The sequence below is a fragment of the Rhipicephalus sanguineus genome, chromosome 2, assembly GCF_013339695.2.
Source record: "Rhipicephalus sanguineus isolate Rsan-2018 chromosome 2, BIME_Rsan_1.4, whole genome shotgun sequence".
NCBI classification, from domain to species: domain Eukaryota; kingdom Metazoa; phylum Arthropoda; class Arachnida; order Ixodida; family Ixodidae; genus Rhipicephalus; species Rhipicephalus sanguineus.
This window is the reverse complement of record NC_051177.1, coordinates 144156740-144182841: the sequence shown is the minus strand read 5'-3', so window position 1 is coordinate 144182841 and position 26102 is coordinate 144156740. Positions and strand designations below refer to the sequence as shown.

Below are 26102 nucleotides of genomic sequence, written 5' to 3'. Positions count from 1 at the left end.
TATTTTTCTTTGGGGCTTTTATATATATATATACATACTTATACATATACGGTGCATGACGGCGGCGACGGCGACGGCAAAATCCAGCGGAGACTGTCCATATAATTGCTATCGCAATAAAAATCAGTCTAGCGGCTAGCGGATTTTCTGACGGGCCATTTTTGTACATAGCGGGTTTCTGGCGGATACCTCACGCAGTGGACAGATTCAAAATCGCCCTGCAAGAAACCATTTCCGTGTTCTCTAAAAAATGCGGAAATTGTTTAACTTCAGAGGCTCCTGTTCACTTGCTCCGCCTATCTCAGACAAACAAATCCGTGAGGTTTCAAAGCGGCGATCGCTTTCTAAGTAATAAATAACGGACGAGCTGCGATGCACCAATCTGTGGACTCTGCGCGCCCCCTGCCGCTTGCCGTGCAAACGGTGAGTCCGCTATCGTGCAGGGAGCGGGCTCGCTGTTTGCACCGCAAGCGGCAGGGGGCGCCTGTAGTCCCGATGGGAAGCGAGGCGATTGGCGAAGTAGCCACCCAGTTGTTGTTTTTTTTTTTGTGTTCGAAGTTGCAGAGAACAAAGGAAGACGTCCGACTGCTTTGTGACGAAAAACGGTTCTGTTTATTCTCCGTGTAACCTGACTCCCCTTCCTCTTGAGTTATGCCGAAAGTGGTATATTCGCAGAAGTTCAGGACGGAGTCGTTAAAGGATCCCTTACTCAGCAAATGGCTGGAGTGCAAAGCGTCTGCTGATGGAAAACAAGTTGCGGCGTGCAAGCACTGCGGCTGTAAACTAGACAGCAGATATTCGGACCTGAAAGCTCATGCGAACACCAAGAAGCATAGGGAACTGGCTGGCAGTTCTTCGATCCAGAAGCAACTGGGCTTCACTACAAAAAGGCAAGTCCAACCAGGGAATGCCGCTGAGGGCAGAACTGCTCTATTTATCGCCGAACATTCTTCAATTATGACTGCCGATCACTTGTGCCAACTCTATAAAAAGTCGTTTCCTGACAGCGAAGCTGCAAGAGCGTATCAAATGCGCCGCTCCAAGTGCGCTTCCGTGATTAAGAACGTTCTTGGCCCACACTTCAAGGCGGATCTGGCACAGGACATTGGGGACAGCTATTACAGCTTGATCATAGATGAGTCAACCGACATCAGTGTCACAAAATTCCTTGCCATTTCTATCATCTATCACAGTGTCACCAAGTCAAGGATCATGACCACATTCCTTAACTTGTGCACCTTGGAAGTGTGCACGGCAGATGGAATTGTGGCGGCCGTGAAATCCACTCTGATGGAGTACTGTCTTAAACTGGAAAGGATGAGAGGCGTAGGGACAGACAACGCTAGCGTTATGACGGGGATCAATAATGGCATTCATCGGAAGTTGAAAGCTGAGGCTCCCCACCTCGTACTGATACGCTGCGTCTGCCACTCTTGCAGCTAGCCACGTCGGCTGCTACGGCGGAAGCATTGCCGAGAATCTTAGAATACCTAATAAGCGAAACGTACAACTGGTTCGCAAGATCCCCTGCCCGGCAAATGGCGTACAAGAAGCTCTACGGTCTGATGAATGACGGCGATGAACCACTGAAGATTGTGCAAGCGTGCAGGACGCGATGGCTATCCCTCGAAATAGCCGTATCGAGGATCGTAGACCAGTGGACCGAATTGAAGGCGCACTTCGAGATTGCAAGGCGCTCTGAAAAGTGCTATGCGGCAGAGGTGCTGTATGGTATGTACGAAAACCAGATCAATCTGGGGTATTTGCTTTTTTTGAGACCGATTCTGACAGATGTTCAGAAGGTTAACAAGGCATTCGAGGCGAAAGATGCGGATCAAACAAAGCTGCTGAAAGACCTCATGACTTTGCTTTCAAGCTTGGTTGAAAAAGTCGTAATTCCGACAGAGCAGATTGACGTTCTGACGTGCAGACTTGAGGACCACTTGAATCCCAAGCCATATCTGGGCTACCTGTTTGAGACGTACGTTGACAACATGAAAGCTCAGAAGACCGACGAGTTCTCTGTCGCAGATGAAGCTGTGATGCGAGAAAGCTGCATAAGGTTTATTACCACACTAGTAGATGAAATCAGACAACGACTTCCCGACAACATCACAGTTCTCCAGAAAGCATCACTCTTATCGGTCGAAAACGCTTTGTGCGTCGTGAAGGAGCCATTGATTCCTCTGCTGGAAACAATGGCAGTGCCCCCTGAAACGATTGAAAAAATTCAAAACCAGTGGGGCAAAATCACCCTCCTGGACGGAAGCAAATATCGTCCACGCAGTCGTTCTGGTGTGAAGTTCACTCCTATGAGGAGGCCTGCGGCGAAAACCCGTTCGCCGAGCTGGCCGGATTTGCCATGTCGATGCTCGTGCTGCCGTATTCAAATGCCGAAGTAGAGAGGACATTTAGTCAGCTTAACATAGTAAAATCCAAGCTGAGGAACAAGCTGAAGCCTGAAACAACAAATGCCATCCTCGTCGTAAGAGGGGGCTGAAGAGACACCAGAAAAGTTGTTTTGATTACGAACTTCCCGCGGCAGTTGTTAGTGCAATCGGGACATCTGCAACGTATGTGCAACCAAGTCACCTGTCTGGTCCCTCAACAAGTACCAGCGGTCCTGTGGAGATGGTGTCAGACAACAGCGGCGACGAAGACCTCGATGTGTTTTTCGTTGACCTGTGAGTTTTTTTTTCATCAGTGTGAACATTTATAACTTTTAGCCTCATCTGTGATGAGGTTCACCAATGACGACCACCGCAGCACTGAAGCCTCAAGTGTTCTAGTTAGACTCCTTGAAAGACTATTTTATATGTTATTTCAGCTCTCGTAGTTTTGGGGAGCTTTTAAGAATGATAAAGGTATTTATCATACGAAATTGCAGTGTTTTTTGAATAAAATAGGCCCTAGCGGGAAATTTAGCGGATATGTTTTAGAATCTAGCGGAATCTGGCGGATTTCTCATTGCTTTTTAGCGGATGTCTGACGCTCAGTGATGGCAACACTGGTCTCAAGCGAAGGATTTTCATCTGCAATATTAGTGTTGCGTTCTATCAAAAAGGAAGGCTTTAACCCTGGAAAATGATCACTAACAGTACATATGCTGCGGACATAGAGAAACCAACACGCAAGTGTATCAGAGGTGTTGTCTGTAGCACGCACCTTTCTGAATATGGTCGCAAAAACGTTTTGCAGTGGCTATCGAGCTCTAGCCAAGGTGAATCGATGTCGCAGGTCTCGCATTTTACAGCGCAAGCTACTCTTTGCGGTGCTTCTGCATTACCCGACAACTATCTCGGCAAGCAAATGCATTCATCTGCCTGAGAAATCGTAAACTACGGTTGAGATGTCACGTGGTCATCTTGAAACGCTTGAAATTCGAGTTTCCTCTCTGCTGACCTGCGTGGCTCCTTACCTCTTAGACAAAGCTCCTTTATGGTCATAGTCGGATATCAGCAGTCAAGGCAGCGAGCCCTTTCGATGCTGATATTTTCCCACGGTACAAGTTCGACTAGATTGTGATCAGCGTACCCGTATTGACGATGACCTCTGTAAAGGTTGTGAAGAAGCGGTCTTGCATATCGGTATTTGCCACACACATGTCTCATTGAACACAGCAGCGCTATTTGCACTGGTACCATTCTTAGGCGATATTCCTTGTAACATCCTGGAGATTAATGCGCGCCGGAGGCTATTGGAGGCACTGCATGCAAGTTAGGACGTACCTGTGCGTACCCTGGTGTAACATAGCCTTGATGGGCGAAAATAACACCGAAAAATGTGACTCAAGATTTTCGAAATCATGAGGAGCAGGTACCACAGTTATCGTTGCACCGACATGACGCATGCGTAGAGTCTTTTTCCAAAACAGTTTCCAGACCCGGCGTGGCTCTGTGGTGGAATACTTGACTGCCACGCAGAATGCCTGGGTTCGATTCCTGCTGGGATTCTGACGTTTGTTATTTGCATTCGTCGGTTCAACAACCACGATGAATGTAGAGGTCCAAGTAGATCCCACGATCACCATATTTTCGCAACTTGACGCACGGAGACGAAGGTCACGCTTCAGTCTCTCATTTGACAGAGATTACATGTCATGTGTGGGTTCATATGTGGTGTCATATGTGCGTAATGTCATACGTGGGTTCTCATCTAAAAGCATCGCGGCCTTTCTGGCCCTACGTGGTCTGTCGATGTAGACATAGTGTCATTTAGGCTTGCCGGCACGACATACTGCAGGTTTTTTACATGTAACGGCAAAACTAGCGCTTTGTGCGGATGTGTTCTTTTCTAATAGTTGCATTATACGGGAAAAGTTGTCAAATGCGTAGTCAAGCCCCTTGTTGAAAAACAAGTTGAGTTGGTGATTAGTTCCCTCTGGAGTCGCATGCACACCTATCACGTGTATACTGAGCGAGTGCATAGCGCTCCCTGGAACACATATGTTCTAATATTCTAAATATATGATGTCTTTAATGTAAATTTTTTCACTTGCAGGCTTCGTCATAGTGTTTCTTCAGAGCAAGCTCTCGGTCTTCGTCATAGGACTCCTCGTTGTCGCAGTGTCGGCCGTTGCAGTCATAGGTGGCGCCTTCTGTCCTGACATGACGTGCATGGCAGTGACGGTTGGGGGACTGTATGGTGAGTATGGTATATTTCCAAATACCAAAGCTAGTACGTGCTATCTTGCACAGAACGCTTGCAACAATCCCCCTTCAAGACTGCTGTATATAGTTCACGTGTAATATCATGGAGTTATTCTGGCTGCTGTGAACTTAGGTAACTTTCAAATCTCCAAAGGAAAGAAGATTACTTTTGAGGGCTCGTTTTTTCTTGTTAGACACGATATTAATGAGAACTAACAGACAATAATGCCAAGCAAGGTATAGGGGATGTTATTCGTAGTAATTAGGATATAACGCGAAGAAAGTAAAGTGGACGAAAACATAACTTGCCGCCGGCAGGGACCGTTCTGGCAGACTTGATGCCTTCAGGTAGTACGCGAGGGATGATTTGTCAGCTTCCAGCTCGTGAAAAGATCACGTGGTACGGGATGCCAACAGGCAGAAAAAGAGTGTTCCATACTCGCCGCCATGGCTGCGATCGGCGCTGACTAACACTTCTAGGTTTAAATGCACATATATACCCCATAAAGCGGACGGGAGGATGACCGCCGCCGTAGCTCAGTGGTAAAGCATCGGACGCGTTATTCGAAGGTCGCAGGTTCGGTCCCTGCCGGCGGCACGTTATCTTTTCGTCCATTTTACCTTCAAATGTCCAGAGAATTCAGGTTCAGCCATTTAAAACACTTCAGCGTAGGTGTTGTTAGGCGCTTGCCAAGTATGTTCCAATCTATATCTCCCTATCCACTTTTTTCGCAGTGATCACAGTCATGAAGACATATTTTTGAAAGCATTCAAGCTTAACTCTCTTAAAGTTGTCATTAACGCGTAATAGACCATGAGGTCAAACCGTTCACTTCATCTTCTAAAGTTTAAACAAAGCGTATGGAAAAAGTGAGTCATCTTTCTTTAAACCAAACTAGTAGTGGCGGTGAGAAACTGCAAGAAATGATTGAAGATCTCAACCGAAAATGTGGTAAAGTAAGGTTGAAGATAAATATGTAGAAGACAAAGATAATGCTGGGTGGTGCGGCGAAAGAACAACACTACAAGAGAGACAACTGGTTCCTAGAATCTGTAAAAGATTGTTTATATCTAGGTCAGATACTAACAAGGGAGCCTACTTATGTAGAAGAAATTCACCGAAAAAATAAGAATCGTCTGTGCACATACGGTAGACATTCTTCACTCATGACCGGCAATTTACTACTGTCACTAACGCGGAAAGTATACAACGATTGCATTTTGACAGTTCTAACTTATGGCGCAGACACTTGGAGAATAATAAGAAACTCGAGAATAACTTAGGAGCCGATGGAACGAGAAATTACGGGCGCAACTTTAAGCGATATAAAGACGGCAGATTGGATTAGAAACAAACAGCGGTAGCCGATATCATCATAGATATTAAGGAGAAAAAAAAAGGACTTGGGCAGGTTACGTCATCAGAACGACAGATGACCATTTTGAACGTCGGATTGGATGCCAAGAGATGGGAAGCGCGGCCAAGGATGACAAAAGACAGGTCGAAAGACAGGGCGAAGACAGGGCGAAATTTCGAAATATGGCGACATGAAATGGAATAGGATCGCGTAGGACAGGTAGGGTTGAAGATAATTGTCGGATGTCTTCGTCCTGCAGTAGACACAAGATAAGCGAATTAGCCTTCAGAAAAGACTTTGCTAGGGCGCACCTCGAGCTGCGGAATGCTGAAGTCAAGACAGCTTGGTAAATATATTGAGTCCAGTAACTATTATCCATTACATCATAAGAAGGGCCGTGAAAATGAAATGTTGCCATTGCTACTCCTACTCACGCATGATGCCACCGAACCCCTCGTCCTTGACTAAAGCAATTTGACGTGATGCGTTACATTTCACTAATAGATAGACTGCTGCGGTTAGGCCCATGGCTGTAGTGCGACTCAAGCGCACGCGCTAGCCCAGAACGCTCGTGCAATAACACACGTCACTGAGGCGTGCCCTTTTTTGCCGCGTCCAAGCGCAGATTTGCGGATCCCTTTATCAGTGACGCAGTCACTTTGATCCTACACCACGGAGCGAGAATTCTTGCTCCGCTTCTTTGCACTTAGCTCACACACCTCTCACCTCTTAGTCTCTATTGCACACCGCTTAAAATATCCTGCTCCTCTTCATGATCCAGCTACACCAGCATCAAAACTTACTCGACTATAAAAGTACACATTCCACATAGGGATTGTAAAATCGATGAATGATTAATCGATTAAAAGTACGCCGCAAAATTATTAATCGTCATCGATGTCCGCCTTTCAATTAATCTAATTAATCTCTTAAAACTGTTCGATTAATTGGTTACGGCACCCCCACCCCCAACACCGCCCCTTGGCCGGGGTGCATGATTGTGAGGAGAGCGATGCCGATACGCAGAACTCTAGCGCATCTCCTCTTTTTTACTACATCACACATTTGTACGCTAGTACAACAAGCCCGGAGCCTGTGGCGGCTATACCCCATACAGACAAAAATGAACTCGCCCTCATCTCTGTCGCCCCAAGGCTTCAAGCCCGGGCAGGCGGCGCCCCCCCCCCCCCCCCCCCCCGACGAGGCAGAAATGCACTTGCCAGCTTCTCCCCGATCTAAGCTTACTGCCTTTGCTTTCACCTCCTCTCGCCCTCCTTTCTTCTGTCGTGTACTGGTTAACCATCGGCAAAGTACACGTGGTGCTTGCGTGCTGTATTGCGTTATTATTACATTTTGGTGTGTATACTGTTTCCTTCGTCATGTCATAATGGCAAGCAATCGCTAGAGGAGCGTGGTGTGGACGTTGTTCACAGAAGATTCGAAAACGAAGACTGCGAAGTGTGATAAATCTGGTAAGCAGTACATGAAGCCAGCGACGGAAACATTTAAACTATCACCTGCTGCGCACCCACTTTATTAAGAGCGAAGCTGTTGAGCAAATTGGTCCTTGTGAACCGATCGCCGAAAACTATCATCTTAACGGTTATGTGGCACTGTGCGGCCTACCAGAAAACTGCATGCGTGGAACCAGTGTGCCATCTGGCCATCCGCGGAACAGATCCGCACTCAGGGGGACCACGCTATCGACGGCACTCTCGGACACGGTGACCAACGGCAAGCGACACGGATCATGGCTGACACTATAAATCAGCGAGCATCAACCTACAGCCTCAGTGGGCACGGCGGCCCAGCGCATGCAATGTCGTCTAATCGCCTTCTGTTCCTTGAAGAGGTAATGCCGATTGCCGCATCATACCAACTGCACGCGTGGAACCAGTGTGTCATCTGGCCATCTGTGGAACAGATCGTCACTCAGGGGGACCACGCTCTCGACGGCATTCTCGGACACGGTGACCAACGGCAAGCGACACGGATCATGGCTGACACTATAAATCAGCGAGCATCAACCTACAGCATCAGTGGGCACGGCGGCCCAGCGCATGCAATGTCGTCTAATCGCCTTCTGTTCCTTGAACGGGTAATGCTGATTGCCGCATCATACCAACTGCACGCGTGGAACCAGTGTGCCATCTGGCCATCTGCGGAACAGATCGGCACTCAGGGGGACCACGCTCTCGACGGCACTCTCGGACACGGTGACCAACGGCAAGCGACGCGGATCATGGCTGACACTATAAATCAGTGAGCATCAACCTACAGCCTCAGTGGGCACGGAGGCACAGCGCATGCAATGTCGGCTAATCGCCTTCTGTTCCTTGAAGAGGTAATGCCGATTGCCGCATCATACCAACTGCACGCGTGGAACCAGTGTGTCATCTGGCCATCTGTGGAACAGATCGTCACTCAGGGGGACCACGCTCTCGACGGCACTCTCGGACACGGTGACCAACGGCAAGCGACGCGGATCATGGCTGACACTATAAATCAGTGAGCATCAACCTACAGCCTCAGTGGGCACGGAGGCACAGCGCATGCAATGTCGGCTAATCGCCTTCTGTTCCTTGAAGAGGTAATGCCGATTGCCGCATCATACCAACTGCACGCGTGGAACCAGTGTGTCATCTGGCCATCTGTGGAACAGATCGTCACTCAGGGGGACCACGCTCTCGACGGCATTCTCGGACACGGTGACCAACGGCAAGCGACACGGATCATGGCTGACACTATAAATCAGCGAGCATCAACCTACAGCCTCAGTGGGCACGGCGGCCCAGCGCATGCAATGTCGTCTAATCGCCTTCTGTTCCTTGAACGGGTAATGCTGATTGCCGCATCATACCAACTGCACGCGTGGAACCAGTGTGCCATCTGGCCATCTGCGGAACAGATCGGCACTCAGGGGGACCACGCTCTCGACGGCACTCTCGGACACGGTGACCAACGGCAAGCGACGCGGATCATGGCTGACACTATAAATCAGTGAGCATCAACCTACAGCCTCAGTGGGCACGGAGGCACAGCGCATGCAATGTCGTCTAATCGCCTTCTGTTCCTTGAACGGGTAATGCTGATTGCCGCATCATACCAACTGCACGCGTGGAACCAGTGTGCCATCTGGCCATCTGCGGAACAGATCGGCACTCAGGGGGACCACGCTCTCGACGGCACTCTCGGACACGGTGACCAACGGCAAGCGACACGGATCATGGCTGACACTATAAATCAGCGAGCATCAACCTACAGCCTCAGTGGGCACGGCGGCCCAGCGCATGCAATGTCGTCTAATCGCCTTCTGTTCCTTGAAGAGGTAATGCCGATTGCCGCATCATACCAACTGCACGCGTGGAACCAGTGTGTCATCTGGCCATCTGTGGAACAGATCGTCACTCAGGGGGACCACGCTCTCGACGGCATTCTCGGACACGGTGACCAACGGCAAGCGACACGGATCATGGCTGACACTATAAATCAGCGAGCATCAACCTACAGCATCAGTGGGCACGGCGGCCCAGCGCATGCAATGTCGTCTAATCGCCTTCTGTTCCTTGAACGGGTAATGCTGATTGCCGCATCATACCAACTGCACGCGTGGAACCAGTGTGCCATCTGGCCATCTGCGGAACAGATCGGCACTCAGGGGGACCACGCTCTCGACGGCACTCTCGGACACGGTGACCAACGGCAAGCGACGCGGATCATGGCTGACACTATAAATCAGTGAGCATCAACCTACAGCCTCAGTGGGCACGGAGGCACAGCGCATGCAATGTCGGCTAATCGCCTTCTGTTCCTTGAACAGGTTAGTTATTACACTTATTACGGCTACAAGAATGATGACCGCTTTGTAGTTGTGCTGCCGTGCCCAAGAGTGATATTTTCCGGCTTTTCATCATTGTGTCTATTGCTTTCCGGCGATGTTGAAATGAATCCCGAACCAGAAACAAAAACAATGTTTAGAGTTGTGTGACGGCCAAAAGGCAATACAAGCCGATCTAGAGAACTTAGGCAAGCAACTGAAGGTAGTTGAAAACAGCCTGAAGGTTATTAAAGAACAAGCGACCACAATAACTCAATTGTCAAAAACAGTCAAGGAATAAGAGACTACTCTTCGGAAGCAGCAGGAAAGAATGGACAGCTTTGAGGATAGACGCCGGCGGAATAACCTAATGGTATTTGGAATACCAGAAAGCGAGAAGGAAATTGTAGCCGATCTTGAAGCGAAAGTGCTAGTAAACGTTTTCCGAGAAAGGGTTGGTGTCACCTTGAGCACCGTGGAACGAATACATAAGATAGGGAAGAAAAGCGCCCGACCTCGCCCTGTAATTCTCAGGTTGTATGACTACAGGGAAAAATCCGAAGTGTACAAACAGTGCAGGAAGCTGAAAGGCAGCGGCATCTCAATATCGGATAACTTTTCGAAAGAAACATTGGCAAAGCGTTAAATGCTCTGGTATTCCGCGAAACAAGAGACAGCGGGCGTCATGTGCGCCTGAATTACGACAAACTGCATGTAGACTCTGACGTCTACACGTGCGATCACTCAAAGAGCAGTCGCGTAAAGGTTCAGCGTCCTAAAAGACGCGCTGCTGCTGCTAAGGATGACTGAAGGAAAGAAGAATATAATTCTAGTGCATTCCGCTTGATCAATGTAAATACAAGAAGTCTGACTAACAAGGTTGGAGACCTGGAATAGATCCTGGCTAACTACGATCCTCATGTGATTACGATTACTGAAACATGGCTACGGCCCGAAATACAAGACCAAGAGCTTGTACCACCGAACTATAAAATCATTCGTCGAGACCGCGATGCGCGTGGGGGCGGAGTTGCTGTAGTCATCAAGGCTGATATCGACTGGTGCAAATGCCTGGCATTCCAACACATGAAAGTGTTTGGTGCCAAATTAAACTAGATAACGCAATGATCATTCTTGGCGCTGTGTATCGACCGCCTAACTCCCCCATTTCCTATCTCGAAGACATACGGCTTTACTTAGAAGGCTTAAGGATCCGTAGCTCTCGAATTATTATTTCTGGGGATTTCAATTTACCAGGCATCGACTGGTCTGAGCTTAGCGCTCAGTCTCGTGAGAAGAGCCAATGTGAACTACTACCAGAGATAGCTTTCAGTCATGATTTGCAACGGGTAGTTCAAGGGTGCACACGGTAGTTGGGAATTCCAATCGGGGTTGATAAATCGCATTGAAAAAATACAGAGAAAAGCTGCTAGGCTAATTTCATCCCGGTATTCTCGAAATGACTCCGTTTCTGAAATGCTTCGATTGCTTGAATTGCCTACGCTGGCTTAACGGCGGAAACTTGCTAGACTTAAATTTCTTTTTATGTTATCAAAAGGACGCTTTAATATTGAAACTAAACCTTATCTTATTTCCAGGCCAACCAGCAACGTCAGATCAAGCAATCAATTTTTGTTTTTGGTTCCAAAATGCTGTCTTGATGTGTACGCGTATTCCTTTTTTCCCCGAACGATAAAAGAGTGGAACGATTTGCCAGTGTCTATATTGACTTCAACGAGCATTGAAAGTGTTGAAGAGCGAATTAAAAATCTATTACAAAATTAATTATTGCTAGTGTTGTACGTACATTGTCATGAGTTCTCATGACGTTCGAAATTCTGCAGTTTTCTTTTTTTTATATTGCATACTGTACCATCGTCACAATGTCTATCTATATTTTTTTTCCTACAGTTTCTTATTGGTTTTTTAAAAATATGTATTCTTTTCTACAGATTTGTTTTCATTATACTATGGTCTGCTTACTATGTTCTGTGTTATCATTAAAATCACTGTACCCGCCCTGTTACGGCCATTACGGCCAACAGTATTTGGAAACAAATAAATAAAAAAACTTTCATGATCATAAACAGGTGTGGATGAATAAACTTTATTTTGGTCCCTCGGAGCGCGCCCCAGCACGTTGCGGGCCGTTAAACGGGCATGTGCCGCAGAAGTTGAGTAACTCCCACTACTCACCACCGGTGCACTAAAAATGAAGAAGGCAACTGTTAGCCCAACAAATGTGCCACAGAAATTGGGTAAACCCCAGCACTCACCACTGTTCCACTAAAAATGAAGAGGCAACAGTTAGCCCAACAAATGTGCCACAGAAATCGGGTAAATCGCACTACTCACCACTGGTCCACTAAAATTGAAGTGTACAGCTCGCGCCTAACCTACACAGCCATGGGTCGACCGAAGCTAAATCGCACTCCCGCGGAAGAAGCCGTTCCTTGTCTGACAAACCAAAAAACTATCGTCGTCATAAACGGGTATGTGCCACAGAAATGGGGTAAATCCCACGACTCGTCACTGGTCTACTAGAAATTAAGAAGGCAACAGCTAGCCCGATAAATGCGCCACAGAACTCCCTTCAGCCAAGTTCTACCTCGCTGCAGCCAAGTTGCGCCTAGATACAGCAATTAATAAGCGTGAGACCGATCAGCTTGGCTGTGTATCGAGCTTTGAGCGGCCTAGTGCAAGCTTTGAGCCAAGTTTTAACGTGCCAAAGAGTAATCCTCCAAAGGAAGATGGCCATGACGAAAATGACAATGTTGAAGACCCCGTTCCTAAAGGCACGAATCCGCCTCTTCGGGTAAGTTATCAGTATCTCGCTATTTAGCCAACAACCATCCACCTTTGTGTAGATTATCTTGAAAATCAAATCGCTTCTCAATTGCGTATGTCAATCTTACGTTTCAAAAGGATTTATTGTTGGTAATTCATATTGCTTCAAAAAGCTGGGTCCTCTTCACAGGGACCTCTTCCTTTATCCCTGTGTTTTCAGCGCTATGGCTTCACCGAATAAAAGCAGCAAGGTGGTGCGTCAACACTCAACAGGGAAGTTTGTTCTTTTCTGTAAATTTCAGACGTGCGAGCGCATCGTCTTGTTGCTTATTTTGTTCGTGTTCGTTCTTGGCGCGGCGCTGTTTCGTTGTGTTGGCGTACAAATTCAGCGATGGACGTGGACCACCACGGACGCATGCCAAGTGCGGCGGCGTCGGCGGCGGCCACTGAGCAGCGAGGAACCTTCCGACGACGATTTTGAGCTTGTAATGAGCCGTAAGGCGAAGAGGCGGAACACCAGAACCTCTTCGTCATCGAGTACGTTGAATGAGAGAGCGCAAAGGAGACCCGTGACCAACACTATCCTTTTCGTCCCTGAGGTACCGGACGGCAACATGAAGCGCCTCAACAGGCAATCTGTTTCGGTGCTGCTGGAAGGACTGGTGCCAAACGAGATCACGGACATCCGAGTGAACACGCGTAAGAACGTCTTGGCGATCGACGTTTCAAATGCTGCCGCACTTAACACACTGCGCAACGTCACCGAGCTGGATGGAATGCAGGTTCGTTCCTATATTCCGTTGGGCTCTAGCGTCGTCACTGGAGTGATCTACGACGTGAATACTGCCATTCCCAGCTCCGACTTCGATATTCTTGTCAAGCCGGCAAATGAAGCCAGCGTCATCGCAAAGGTTGTCCGTTTGGGCAACTCACACTGCTTAAAGATAGTGTTCAAGGGCGACTCTCTTCCCTCGCACGTAAAGGTGGGCCATTTTCGACATCCTGTGCGACCTTTCATACCGAAGCCACTACAGTGTTATAACTGCATGAAGATGGGCCACGTGAAAAGCGTATGCGAAAACAAGACAGTGTGTTCTCGCTGCGCCGAGACCCATTCTGCGGATGAATGCAAAGCAATTATCCTCAAATGTTCGAATTGCGATGGATCTCATGCAGCTTCGTCAAAAGAATGCCCAAAAGTTCAAAGGCAAATAGCAGTGTTGAAACAAATGGCGAGAAACCATTCTTCGCATCGGAAGGCTGCCAAGACCGTCAAAAAGAGGCGACATCGTCGCCGCAGTTCTTTAAAGAATGCCACAGACTCTGCATCGGCCGCGCCCCTCCACCGCCCTTCTCTTTCACCGCCCTTGTCTCCAAGACCGAAGGCGGCCAGCGCGACCAACAAACCGACGAACAGCATTGTCGCTGTTGAGTCAGTTTGGCCTATATTGCCGAAGTCACAGCCACCTGCAAGTTCCAAGTTCACATCGACAGCCATAACCTCCGAACCAGCCGCCGACAAGCTACCTGAGGAGGACAAAGAAGTCATCACAATGTTTCGAACGCTGCTGGATGCCCTGCGAAAGCTCTGCGGCAATCTGAAATCCCCGCTGACTCAGAGTGCGCTACAAGTACTGGATGCTCTAAATCCAGTATTTGCAAGCCTCCAGTAGACACCATGGCTCGATCGTCCAATCCTGTCTTTCCGCAACGAGGTCAGACAAGCGTCGATTCTACAGTGGAACGCAAGAGGCCTGAGGTCCCGCATCTCATCATTCCGACCGTACGTATTCACGAATCGGATTCCCGTAATTGTTATCTGCGAACCAAACATAGAAAAACCTCTCAAACTATCAGGGTACGAAGCTTTTGTTTCTTCAACGTGCGAGGAACGCAGCAAGGTGGTTGTATATACTCGCACGGATTTTAGGTATGTTCACCACACAGTTCAACCACATGATGACAATCAATATGTCTGTTTACGTGTAAGAAAGGAGAAAGTGTCATTCACACTCGTTGGTGCCTACATATCTCCAGCCGGACGATTTGAACAGGACAGACTACGAGACATATTGTCAGCAACTAGTGGCCCTTGGGTAATAACTGGTGACTTCAACGCACATCACTTACTCTGGGGTAGTTCGACGATCAACGCTAAAGGAAGAAACCTCGTGTCATTCGCCTCTAAGCACGACCTGTGTTTTATAAATGATGGCAGTCCTACATACCTGCGGGGGCTTACGTACAGCAGTTGCCTAGATTTGACCCTGGTATCCAGAAGTTTCCGGTCGCAAGTCCAGTGGTTTTCAGACATTGAAACACATGGAAGTGACCACATTCCAACTTATGTGCGAATCAGAGGTCTTACCAAATCCTCCTCTAGGAATAAAATACGGAGAATCGATTGCCAAAATTTTCAGCGTCTCATGGAAAATGCATGCCGAGAAGACTTTGGCCATAACTTGGAGGATGTTATCAAAGAGGCAATGAGAGAAGCTTCCTGCATGCTCGCGTTTGCCGGCAAGCGTTCAGACTTTGACGATGAACTGGAGAAACTGTGTACGCTTCGCCGAAGGGCGGAAAGGAGATACAGACGCACGAAATCAATATGTGACTTGAGGCTGGCACGGCGCATACAGAAAAAAGTCCAACGACGTTTGGACAAACTTGAAGAGCAGCACTGGAAATCATTCTGCGACTCATTGGATCCTCGCAAGCCACTGTCACGCATCTGGAGCACTATTCGTGGCTTGCGCTCGACTCCCCAACAAAGAAATCCTTTCATGGCTTTAGCCCTACATCTAGGCCGCACCCAACTTGAAGTGGCGAATGATTTTTGTATGCGAATCGCTGGTGTGTGTGCCATGCCCGCTTCCGCAGTTCAGTGTGTTTTTCCTGAGCCCCGGATCCCAGAAATGGACAAAGATTTCACTATGGAAGAACTGGACGCATCCTTGGCGGCTTCCCGACGATCATCTTCACCAGGGCCTGATGGCGTCACCTACGCCGCTTTAGCCAACCTTGAAAAAGAGGCCAGAGGAAAGCTGTTGAGATATTACAACCACTCATGGCATGCGGGCATTGTTCCCCAGCAATGGAAGATAAGTCGGCTTGTGCCACTACTCAAACCAGGAAAGTCACCATTCGATTTGACGTCATTTCGCCCTATTGCCCTGGCAAGTTGCGTCGGGAAAGTCGTGGAAAGGATGATACTTCTACGCCTAGAATGGTATCTCGAGCGCTACAATGTGTACTCAGACTGCATGATGGGCTTTCGGCGAGGCAGGTCATCTGTTGAGAACGTAATTGACCTCACAACCTTTGTCCAGCAGCAAAGGTGCCTCAAGCGCATATCACTGGCGCTATTTCTCGATGTGAAAGGGGCGTACGACAACGTAACACATGACGCGATCCTCGAGTCCTTGGAGGCAGTCGGAATTGGCGGTCGGATGTTTCAGTGGATCCGCGATTATTTGACGAGGAGGTCCTTCTTTGTGCAGCCAGAACATGGTTCCACTGCCAACCACTATACTTCCCATGGCGTCCCACAGGGCGGGGTATTGAGCCCCACTTTGTTTAATCTTGTGATGGTCGGCATTCGTGAGCTTTTACCAAGTACTGCTCACATATCAATATATGCTGACGACATTTGCCTTTGGTCTTCGGCTGTGACCCGTCTTCAAGTGCGCGCAAGAGTCCAGCAGGCTGCCACCTTAACCTGCTCATATCTCCGCAAACAGGGTCTTTCTGTCTCTACCGAGAAATGTGCGTTGGTCGCGTTTACACGCAAGGTCATGACACCATATCCTGTTATTATCAACGGCCAAAATGTCTCGTACCAGAAGAACCATCGCTTCCTAGGTGTGATTATTGACAGGGATCTTTCGTGGAGCGCCCACTGCGTTTACTTGAAGAGAAGACTAATTTCCATCGTTCACATTATGCGGTTCCTCTGCGGGAAAACTTGGGGCACATCGATACGTTCCATGATGCAGCTTTACAGAGCACTGTTTCTGGGATTTTTACGTTACAGCTTGCCGATGCTGGCCAATACATGCAAGACGAACATCCGCACCCTCCAAAGTTTGCAAGGCCAGGCACTACGCACGTGCTTCGGATTACCACGCTGCACCTCAACGCACGGGACAATTACGATCGCAAGAGAGCATCCGATTCCAACATACGTCACTACTGACAATTTAAGAGCTCACATTAGACATCTCTGCCGAGTTCCCGGTCACAATATTGCTGCGTTGCCACTTCAGAAACCGCAAGCCATGTTTTCAAAGATTGTTTCGACTCATAGAGAATGGCTTCCGTCGGGCTTTACTCCAGCAGCAAGACCACTGTCGCCTCCGTGGTGCCTACAACAACCACAGGTACGCCTCACAATTCCGGGAATAATGAAGAAGAGCCGTCATTCGATAGTGGCTCTATGACAGGCAACATTGTCACTACTCAACAACGAGTATGGCCAAAGGACCCACATTTATACCGATGGATCAGTCTTAGCCGACAGCTCCACGGGTGCTGTTGTTATTCCGGCCTGCCAAGTGACTGTCAAGTTCAGGGTGTCACACAGGACGACATCAACAGCAACGGAGCTTGCCGCCTTACGTGCTGCTATCCTTTATATCGCGGAAGCCCAGCCTCAAAAGTGGGCTGTCTTTTGCGACTCTAAGGCATCCCTTCAGAGTCTGCAATCAGCATTACGACGAAGGGTGCACGAGCAGTTAGTGAACGAAATGAGAGAAGCTCTTCACCAAGCTTTATCGAAGGGACATGACGTTGTGTTCCAATGGCTGCCGGGACAATGTGGTGTTGTGGGTAACAACCTCGCTGATGATGCTGCTCGGTCCGCCCACGAGGATGCCCAGACAACCCCAATACCCTTGTCGAGGACAGACGCTGCAAGGGGTCTGTGCTCGTTCGCTGACACCACGACGCAAACTTGGTTGAGTGACCCCAGTGTCTGGAACCGTCGCCTGCATGAACAAGACCCATCGAGGAAGCTCCAAGTTCCATCGCACCTCCCTCGCCGTGATGCAACTTTACTGTGCCGCCTGTGGTTAGGAGTAGCTTTCACGAAGGCGTACTCTTTTCGCATAGGAATGGCAGACACCTTAAAATGTGACTCGTGCAATAGCAACGAAACGATAGAACATCTACTGTGTTTCTGTGGACGTTTTGTGAACAAACGAAACGTTCAGCGCGATGCGCTGAACAATTTAGACGACAGACCGTTTCCCGAAGAGAAGATCCTCGGATCGTGGCCCTACGCGTCGCAGGCCAGCAAAGCGACGCGAGCATTACTGCTGTTTTTAAAATCGACCGGCTTAAACGACCGCTTGTAGGCATTCAATGGACAGGTGCATATGTACCCTGACAGTGCCTTCTTCCCTCTTCTTTCTTTCTTTTAATCCGTTCATCCCTTCCCCCAGCGTAGGGTAGCAAACCGGACGCGCGTCTGGTTAACCTCCCTGCCTTTCCTTCATATCCTTCCTCCTCCTCCTCCTGTGCAACAGCACTATACAGTTGTTCAAGAAGTGTCACATTGTAATATGCGTTGTTTGTTTCTTGACTGGTTCCTACTGCCGTTATGTTTTACTCCGGCGGCCTTGCACGTTCAACGCGACTCGTGCTTAGAACTGAGACATCCGCAACTTTCCGCATCGGTTTATCAAACGTCTGGCATACAGTCAATCAATACTGAAAAAATGCCCTTGTAGCATTTGCTAATACTGTATGGTCACATCATCATCATCATCATCATCATCAGACTGTGTACGCCCGCTGCAGAGCAAAGGCCTCTACCATGTTCCGCCAATCAACCCGGTCCTGTGCTTTCTGCTGCCACGTTATACTTGCAAACTTCTTAATCTCATCTACCCACCTACGCGTTTGCCATCTCTTGGAATCCAGTCAGTAACCCTTAATGACCACCGGTTATCCTGCCGACGTGCTACGTGCCCGGCCCATATCCATTTCTTCTTCTTAATTTCAACTATGATATCCTTAACGCCCGTTTGTTCCCTGACCCACTCTGCTCTCTTCCTGTCTCTTAAGGTTACACCTGTCATTTTCCTTTCCATCGCTCGCTCCGTCGTTCTCAATTTAAGTTGAACCCTCTTTGTAAGTCTCCAGGTTTTTGCTCCGTAGGTAAGTACTGGTAAGATGCAGCTGTTATATACCTTCCTCTTGAGGGATAGTGGTAGACTACCATTCATGATTTGATAATGCTTGCCGAATGAGCCCCATCCTATCATTATTCTTCTAGTTATTTCACTCTCATGGTTCGGCTCCGCGGTTACTACCTGTCCTAAGTAGACGTACTCCTTTACAACTTCCACTGTCTCACCACCTATCGTAAAGCGCTGTTCTCTGCCAAGATTGTTCCACATTACTTTAGTTTTATGCATACTAATTTTCAGACCTACTCTTCTACCTTCAGGATAAATATGTGACCATATTTACCCTGAAATATGGTCACATATTTCAGGGTAAATGCAGCTTTCAGCTAACGCTTGCACTTCCGCGTCAGTCAGCCTAGAGGTTCCCCGTCTTCTGCTGTGACGCAAAAGGAGGACAGTCTCGAAATACTGTATGTTCTAGTTCAGGCTCCACGGCGGCCTAGTGATGACGGTGCTCGATTGCGCACCCGAAATTCGCGGGATCAAATCCCGGCCGCGGTGCCCACTTTTCAATGGAGGCGAAAATGCTTGAGGCCCGTGTACTTAGATTTAAGTGCACGTTAAAGATCCCCAGATGGTCGAAATTTGCGGACTCCTCCACTAAGCGTCCCTCATGATCATATCGTGGTTTTGGACGCAAACCCCTGAAGTTTATTATTTTTATTATTATTATTAGTAGTAGTAGTAGTAGTAGTAGTAGCAGTAGTAGTAGTAGTAGTAGTAGTAGTAGTAGTAGTAGTAGTAGTAGTAGTAGTAGTAGTAGTAGTACAATTTGGGTCGAAATTAGACTTGAGCACTGTGAAAAATTGTTGATTGGATGTTTCTATGTATCGCCTAGCGTTTCACCAATTGCTTTTAATCAGCTCGTCTCTTCTATTAATAATGTGGTAATTTCACATAAGAAGCAAAAAATTCTTGTACTTGGCGATCTTAACACACCTGGAATTGGCTGGACCGCACTTAATTTTTCTCATTATCATCATTTCTTAAAGAACAAATGCAGCGTATTGTTAGACTTTCTCGCTTTTAATTCCCTACAGCAGCACAATAGTATTGCCAATTCCTGTGGTAACGTCTTAGATCTGTGTATTTCTAATAATCAACCTATCGAAGTATCACTCTCTCACATCTCTCTTGTTCGTCCTGACAAATTTCACCCACCACTCAAACTAACACTCTGTATTTCACCAGAAAAACCAAGCTTTCCCAGAAAAATCGACAAAACGCCGAGATTTGCCTTCAAGCGGGGTGACTACGTTGGTTTGTACTATGACTTGTCCACCACAGATTGGTCACGGGTAACTGACAAACCCAATGTTGATGATCAAGTCGATAAGTTTACGGAACTTATCTTGACCAGCATGCGCAAGTTAATTCCCCAGTATACACGTAATCATTGTAAATATCCCTCGTGGTTCTCATCAGAACTTATAAGTGCTCTGAAACAGAAAGATCGTGCACACAGGAAGTATAAACGTTCTCCATCAATTCATTTGAAGGAAGAATTCTGTCGTTTTCGCACTCTTTGTAAACGCCTTTATAAACGGGATCACAGTCTATATATTTCATTTTCGCAGGCCAGCTGAGTTTTGGAAGTATGTGCGCAAACGGTCGAGCAAAAGTGATGAGTCCTTCAGGATACTGGACCCAAATAGAGTAGAAGTTCAAGCCGTTGCTGACTGTTTTGCCATGCATTTCTCATCTGTTTATAAGTCTCCAGCCTCTGTAGCTAGTAACGGTCGACAGGTTAAGGCAGTTGGCACAGCTGATGTTGTGTCACTAGATGAAGATTCCATTTCAGAATGCATTAAGCGGTTGAAACCATCCTTTTCAGCTGGCCCAGATGGCATCCCCCCTGCCATACTAAAAGCCTATGGCAGTATACTTGTACCAGTATTGACTACCATATTTAATGAGTGTCTGCATGCTTCAACTTTTCCTAGCATGTGGAAAACTGCTCGTGTTTTCCCGTATTTAAGTCTGGCTGTAAAGTGACGTCTCGAACTACCGCCCTATTTCCCTTCTTTGTGCCGCATCCAAAATCTTTGAGCTTGGTCTTCACACAATATTGTCTTTTGATGTAAAAACTTCATTGATTGTGAATCAGCATGGGTTTCTCGCTGGCCGCTCAACTGTCATTAATCTTGCCAGTTTCGTGATGCAAGTCTCCACGCCTATTTCGCAGAGAGGTCAGGTTGACGCTATTTACTGTGACCTTAGCAAAGCTTTCGACGTTGTCAGCCATTCGCTGCTTGTGGATAAACTTGCACACTTTGATGTTGATTCTTCAATTGTGAATCTCCTCCATAGCTATCTTCTTGATAGATCATGTTATGTTGCCGTTAATGACCAAACGTCCTCTTTGTGCAAAGCTACTAGTGGGGTTCCTCAAGGGTCGGTACTGGGCCCACTCCTCTTTTTAATTTATGTTAATGATGTTTCTTCTGTCATTCGGAATTCTTCGTTCCTTTAGTATGCCGATGACTTAAAGATATTTAAGGAAATTCATTCAGTTATCGATTGTCGCTTTCTGCAATCTGATTTGTGTTCTTTTTCTGAATGGTGCAGGAGCAATAACCTCTCCCTAAATATTTCAAAAACCAAGGTAATGAGTTTCACTCGAAAAACAGCTAGTGTGCCACTTTTATATTCTGTCAATCCTGTGTCGTTGTGTAACGTATGTGAGATCAATGATCTAGGTGTTCTTTTTGATAGCACCTTACACTTTTCTGCTCACGCTAAGCGTGTTGCTTTGCGTGGTCTTCGCACCCTAGGCTGTGTTTGCAGAATGTTTAGAGAATTCCGTTCTCCTATGCCCTTCGGAAAATTGTACACCGCACTATGTCTTCCTCAACTTGAGTATGCGTCTGTGATCTGGAATGGCATTTCTAATTCCAGCAGCAACACCATTGAGCGAGTCCAGAAAAAATTCCTAAGCATTTACAACCATCGTTTCGCTAGGAACGACTCTGGATCTCGTTCTAACGCTGCTGGATTATTATCATTGCCATCACTTTGCTGCCGACGAAATCGCGCTGATCTGTTATTTCTTTATAAGCTTGTGCATGGTATCATATCCTGCCCTGTACTGCTCAACTGTCTTAATTTCAAAATTCCACGTAAGCTGACCAGAGAATAGACCTTTTCATGTAACCGCCTGCCCCTGTGAACATTCGACCATTGGCAGGATACAACGTCTTTACAATGCTTACTTTTTAGAGCTCGATGTTTTTCACGTCTCCCAGTCGTTGTTCTGCTCCGAGCTTTGCACTGTACTTACATAGCCTCGTACACTGATGACATTTTTTTTCTACCTGCGCATAGTTGTATATGTGCAATTTTATAAAGATTTTTATCCCTGATATTTTATTATGAATGTTGGCCTTTGTTTGTTTGTTTCTTTTTCTTTTTTTCGTGCGCCAGTGCAAAGACCTTACGGTTCTGTACGCACGATTGAAGAGGTGCGCGTAGCGCCGAGTTAAGGCAGCGACCAGGTGAAACATATGGAGTACACTGGCGCAGCTGCAGTTTATTCTAGCCGGGAGGCAAACACTCATGTCACTCTATTTCCCGCAGATGCCTCAACCAATGGTCTGTTTGAGGCCAGTATGTTGCTGTGCAATCCCGCATGGATGACCACAAGGAAGAGCTAACGTCATGCAGTCCGATATTATAGTATTGTAGAGTGCTTCCACAATATATAACAGACAAACGGCGAAACGATGCCGTCCCTATAGGAGTGCGAGCGTCTTGTTTACTTCCTCTTCCTCCTCGTCTTTCTCCTACCTTTCTCGGGATTTCCTCACCCACGGCCACGCTGCATGTTTCCAGTGCGACTTTTCGACCAGTTTGCTCGCCGAAAGCGCCCGCGATTTCGGTGCGCTCGAGTAGGCAGGCTTCGGGAAAACATGACCTGCTGCCGAATCGTCCATGGATGACGGCCACAGATCCTTGAATCCGTGACCTCAACCAAAGACTACGGGCCCCCTGTGTCCAGGGGACGAAGGTGCGAATTTTCATGCAGGCGCAAATGCGCCCATGTGATCTCTAGCGCGTCTGATAGAAAGACTTGGGTCGAGATAAAACACACACAATGCCTCTCAAACTATGAGACATCCTTTATAAAGCACCCATCAAAAGTGTCGATTACCGAATAAAACATCCCATCGAAAGCAATTAATCGATCAGAGACTAAATCGACGAGCGATTAAGGGTTAATCCATTAAAAATGTTAATCGACCATCTTTAATTTCTTTTCCGATTCGTATTGCAACCTTCACATTAGACAGACTAGTACATAGGGATGCGAGATCATATCCGTAGCGTGTGTGCATTCCGCGGAGCTTCTCGTGGCGCTATGTGCTGCATACTGCGTTTACTTGATTCCATAGCGTACACCCTTGTTCGTGCCACAATCCGTGCGTAATTATCTGATCCCTGTGCAAATACATCCGTAGCATTATGACTATGGTGTGTAGGTATACATCTGTGAAGCATTTCTCAACATTTTTACAAAGTTCATCGTTTCACCGAGAAGTGTGGGGAATATCTTGTGGAACTTACTCAGAACGATGACTGTTTATAAAGCAGCTAAATGTCTCTAAGAGCAATTTACACCATAATTGGCCGCTTGGCCATTTACACGTTCACAAAGCATTCTGAGGTAACTTAAATCAGCTAGTTTTGTAAGCACCATCCACCTCTTTGCATATATAGGCTGGCTAACCCAGAATGTATGTACTTTCCAAAATGTGGCCCCGAAATTCTTCTCTTTGTCATTTCAGGCTTGGGATACGGAGCCAGCCTGACATCCTTCGCCATCTACACGATGATCTACTTCGAAAAATACATGGCCACAGCTACATCTTTGAAGTACGCCGCTTGGTCGGCGTCAGGTCTTGTGGGCCCATCGATCGTCTCTTTGCTCGCCAATTATTACGGACTTCGCGGAACGCTCCTCTTAATCGGAGCTATCATGTTGAATGGCCTACCATTAATCATGCTAATCAGGCATCCTCGTCCCATGAAGCTTTGTTGTTCAGCGAGCCACTCCGAGCCAAAAACAAGCTTATCATCGCCTTCTAGCGAGCATCATGCTAAGATGGGCCAGCGCGCAAAACAGTCCTCGTCGCCATCGTCTACAGCTGCGCTTTCACCTCTGCCGAAAAACATAAACAGACTCGGCTTGACAGCGAAAGGCGTGGCGACATTGTTCCGTACGTCGGAATTCTTCGTATTACTTTTCGTGTACGCCGTGTACGACTGGACCGGTACGCTACACTCTACCACTTGCGTGGACTATGGACGCGACAAGGGTACCTCGCTGGAGACCGCCAAGTATGTGCTCACCTGCAATGCCTTCGGTCACATCGTGGGCAGGGTCGGTCTGAGCTTCGCCTCGGACAAGATACCGTTCAGCCACTGTCCTTTGGCCGCCGCCTGCCTTGTGGCGTCGTGCCTGTCGTTCGTGAGTTCTTCGCTTGTCTCGTCGTTCACGTCATTCATGGTGCTCAACGGATTGCTCGGCGTCAGCCAGGGCTACGTGACCTGCATAAGGAGCGTTCTCATCAGTCAGTACCTCGGCGTTCAACGTCTACCAGCGTTCTTCGCTTTTCTGGGCGTATTCCTCATACCGATGGCGCTCACTGGTCCGAGTATTTTGGGTAAGACAGTGCAGGCCTGTGGGCCATTTTGTAAATTGTATACAGACGTATCTTTAGAATCGTGTAAATGCAGTAGTAGGAGAACGATGCAATGCCAGAAAATTCTATCGAATACATAAAATGGTCTAGTCGAAATTGGAAAAAAACATGAAATTAAAACTAAATATCGTGCAATAGCATCGGTATGCCAACACTGCGGAGCTATGCTTACCGCTAACAACGTTTAGGACAGCAGTGGACTGATAAAATTGATTGGAAAGAAGGGGGGGGGGGGGTAGAACAACACGCAGAACAAAGAGGCTCTCTAAGAAAGCACTACGGACGTCTTAGACACGTGATATTCAACAGATGCCGGCACCTTTAAATGGGGACGGCTATCGCTTTTCACAAAGCATGCGCAATTATCAAAGCAACAGACATGCAAACGTCAAACCAAGTTTTATTCAAGGCTAGTCATCACGTACAAACGACCTAATAACTTACACTCTAAGAAAAGATCGAGTAAAAAGGGCGTCTTTTTTGTCCCACAACAATAATCGTCATTTATTTTGCCTTCCTTTCCTTGCACTATCGCCGCGCGCCCGGCACTTTCCGGTCACGAACGACATGCGCGCTATCAGCGTGACATAGCATTCTTGGCAGGAAAGTGGCCAGCGCCGAGTTTTCAAGAAAGGAAACGCAAGCAAGCCAGATGACGATTATTGTTGTGGGACAAAAAGACGCCCTTTTTACTCGATCTTTTCTTAGAGTGTAGTGTTAACGTCACGTCATAACAAACGAAGCACATCAGCACGAAGCGCAGAAACGTAACAGAGATACTCCAACAAAACTTAGGAACGCGTACAGGGGATAATATGTTCACACGAAAGTCCGTGAAGCCAGAAGCGTAGCTTTCTTTCTTTTCTCTTTCTTTTTCCGGGAGGTGGCTATCCGAATGGCGACTACCAGGCGGGGAGTGGAGCCGACGTCGTAGGCTAGCTTCTGCCCCACTCCCGTGGGGCAGAAGTTTGAAATTATGTATGAAATTTGCTTGTGCATGATCATCCTTTACAAATGGCACATATTCAAGATGTACACATGTCCAGAACATATTGCACCCGACTGTTAAGCCGCCTCAGGATTATGGTGGTTCCCCAGGCAAGGTGGGAAAGGGGGTGTGAGAGCACCCTTGGCCATCGTAACTTACGCCTCTTCGTCAAGCCATTACACAACGTGACAAATGTTATATATATTTCATTGAAGATTATATGAAAGTTCTGGTGATAAATCAGAATTGGCTCCACGACAGTGCTGAATACAGGAACAAATCTCAGTAAAAAATGCGGGAAGTTTGCACTAAGACGCGCGAAGCTTGGCACAGCGAAGCATGGGTCCGTCGCCACTCGTACTCCCCGTCGACCGACACTTCGAGATGCGCGGCTTCCTCCTCGGAAGCACGCCCTTATTTAGGACACCCCATGACTGTCTCGGCACGATCGGGTGCAGTCAGGCTATGCACTGTAGAGCGGGGGTTGTGCGCGATGTCTCCATCGGTGGACGTGGCTTAGCTACTGCGCACGTGCGGCTTGGCAAGGTGGTGTGGTATCTGGTCGCTAGAGGACGCGATGTTTGCTTCCTCTTTCTTTTTATCTTTTTTC

At 47.6% G+C, this 26102-nt stretch overlaps 1 protein-coding gene across 1 annotated transcript in view; it reads left to right on the top strand.

Moving 5' to 3' along the window:
- Window positions 1-26102, top strand: part of LOC119381320 (monocarboxylate transporter 5) — a 98568-nt gene that overhangs the window by 66306 nt on the left and 6160 nt on the right. The window contains exons 4-5 of the mRNA XM_037649209.2: window positions 4501-4644; window positions 23587-24465. Of these exons, the coding sequence (XP_037505137.2) occupies window positions 4501-4644; window positions 23587-24465 (1023 nt within the window). The remainder of the gene's footprint in view (window positions 1-4500; window positions 4645-23586; window positions 24466-26102) is intronic.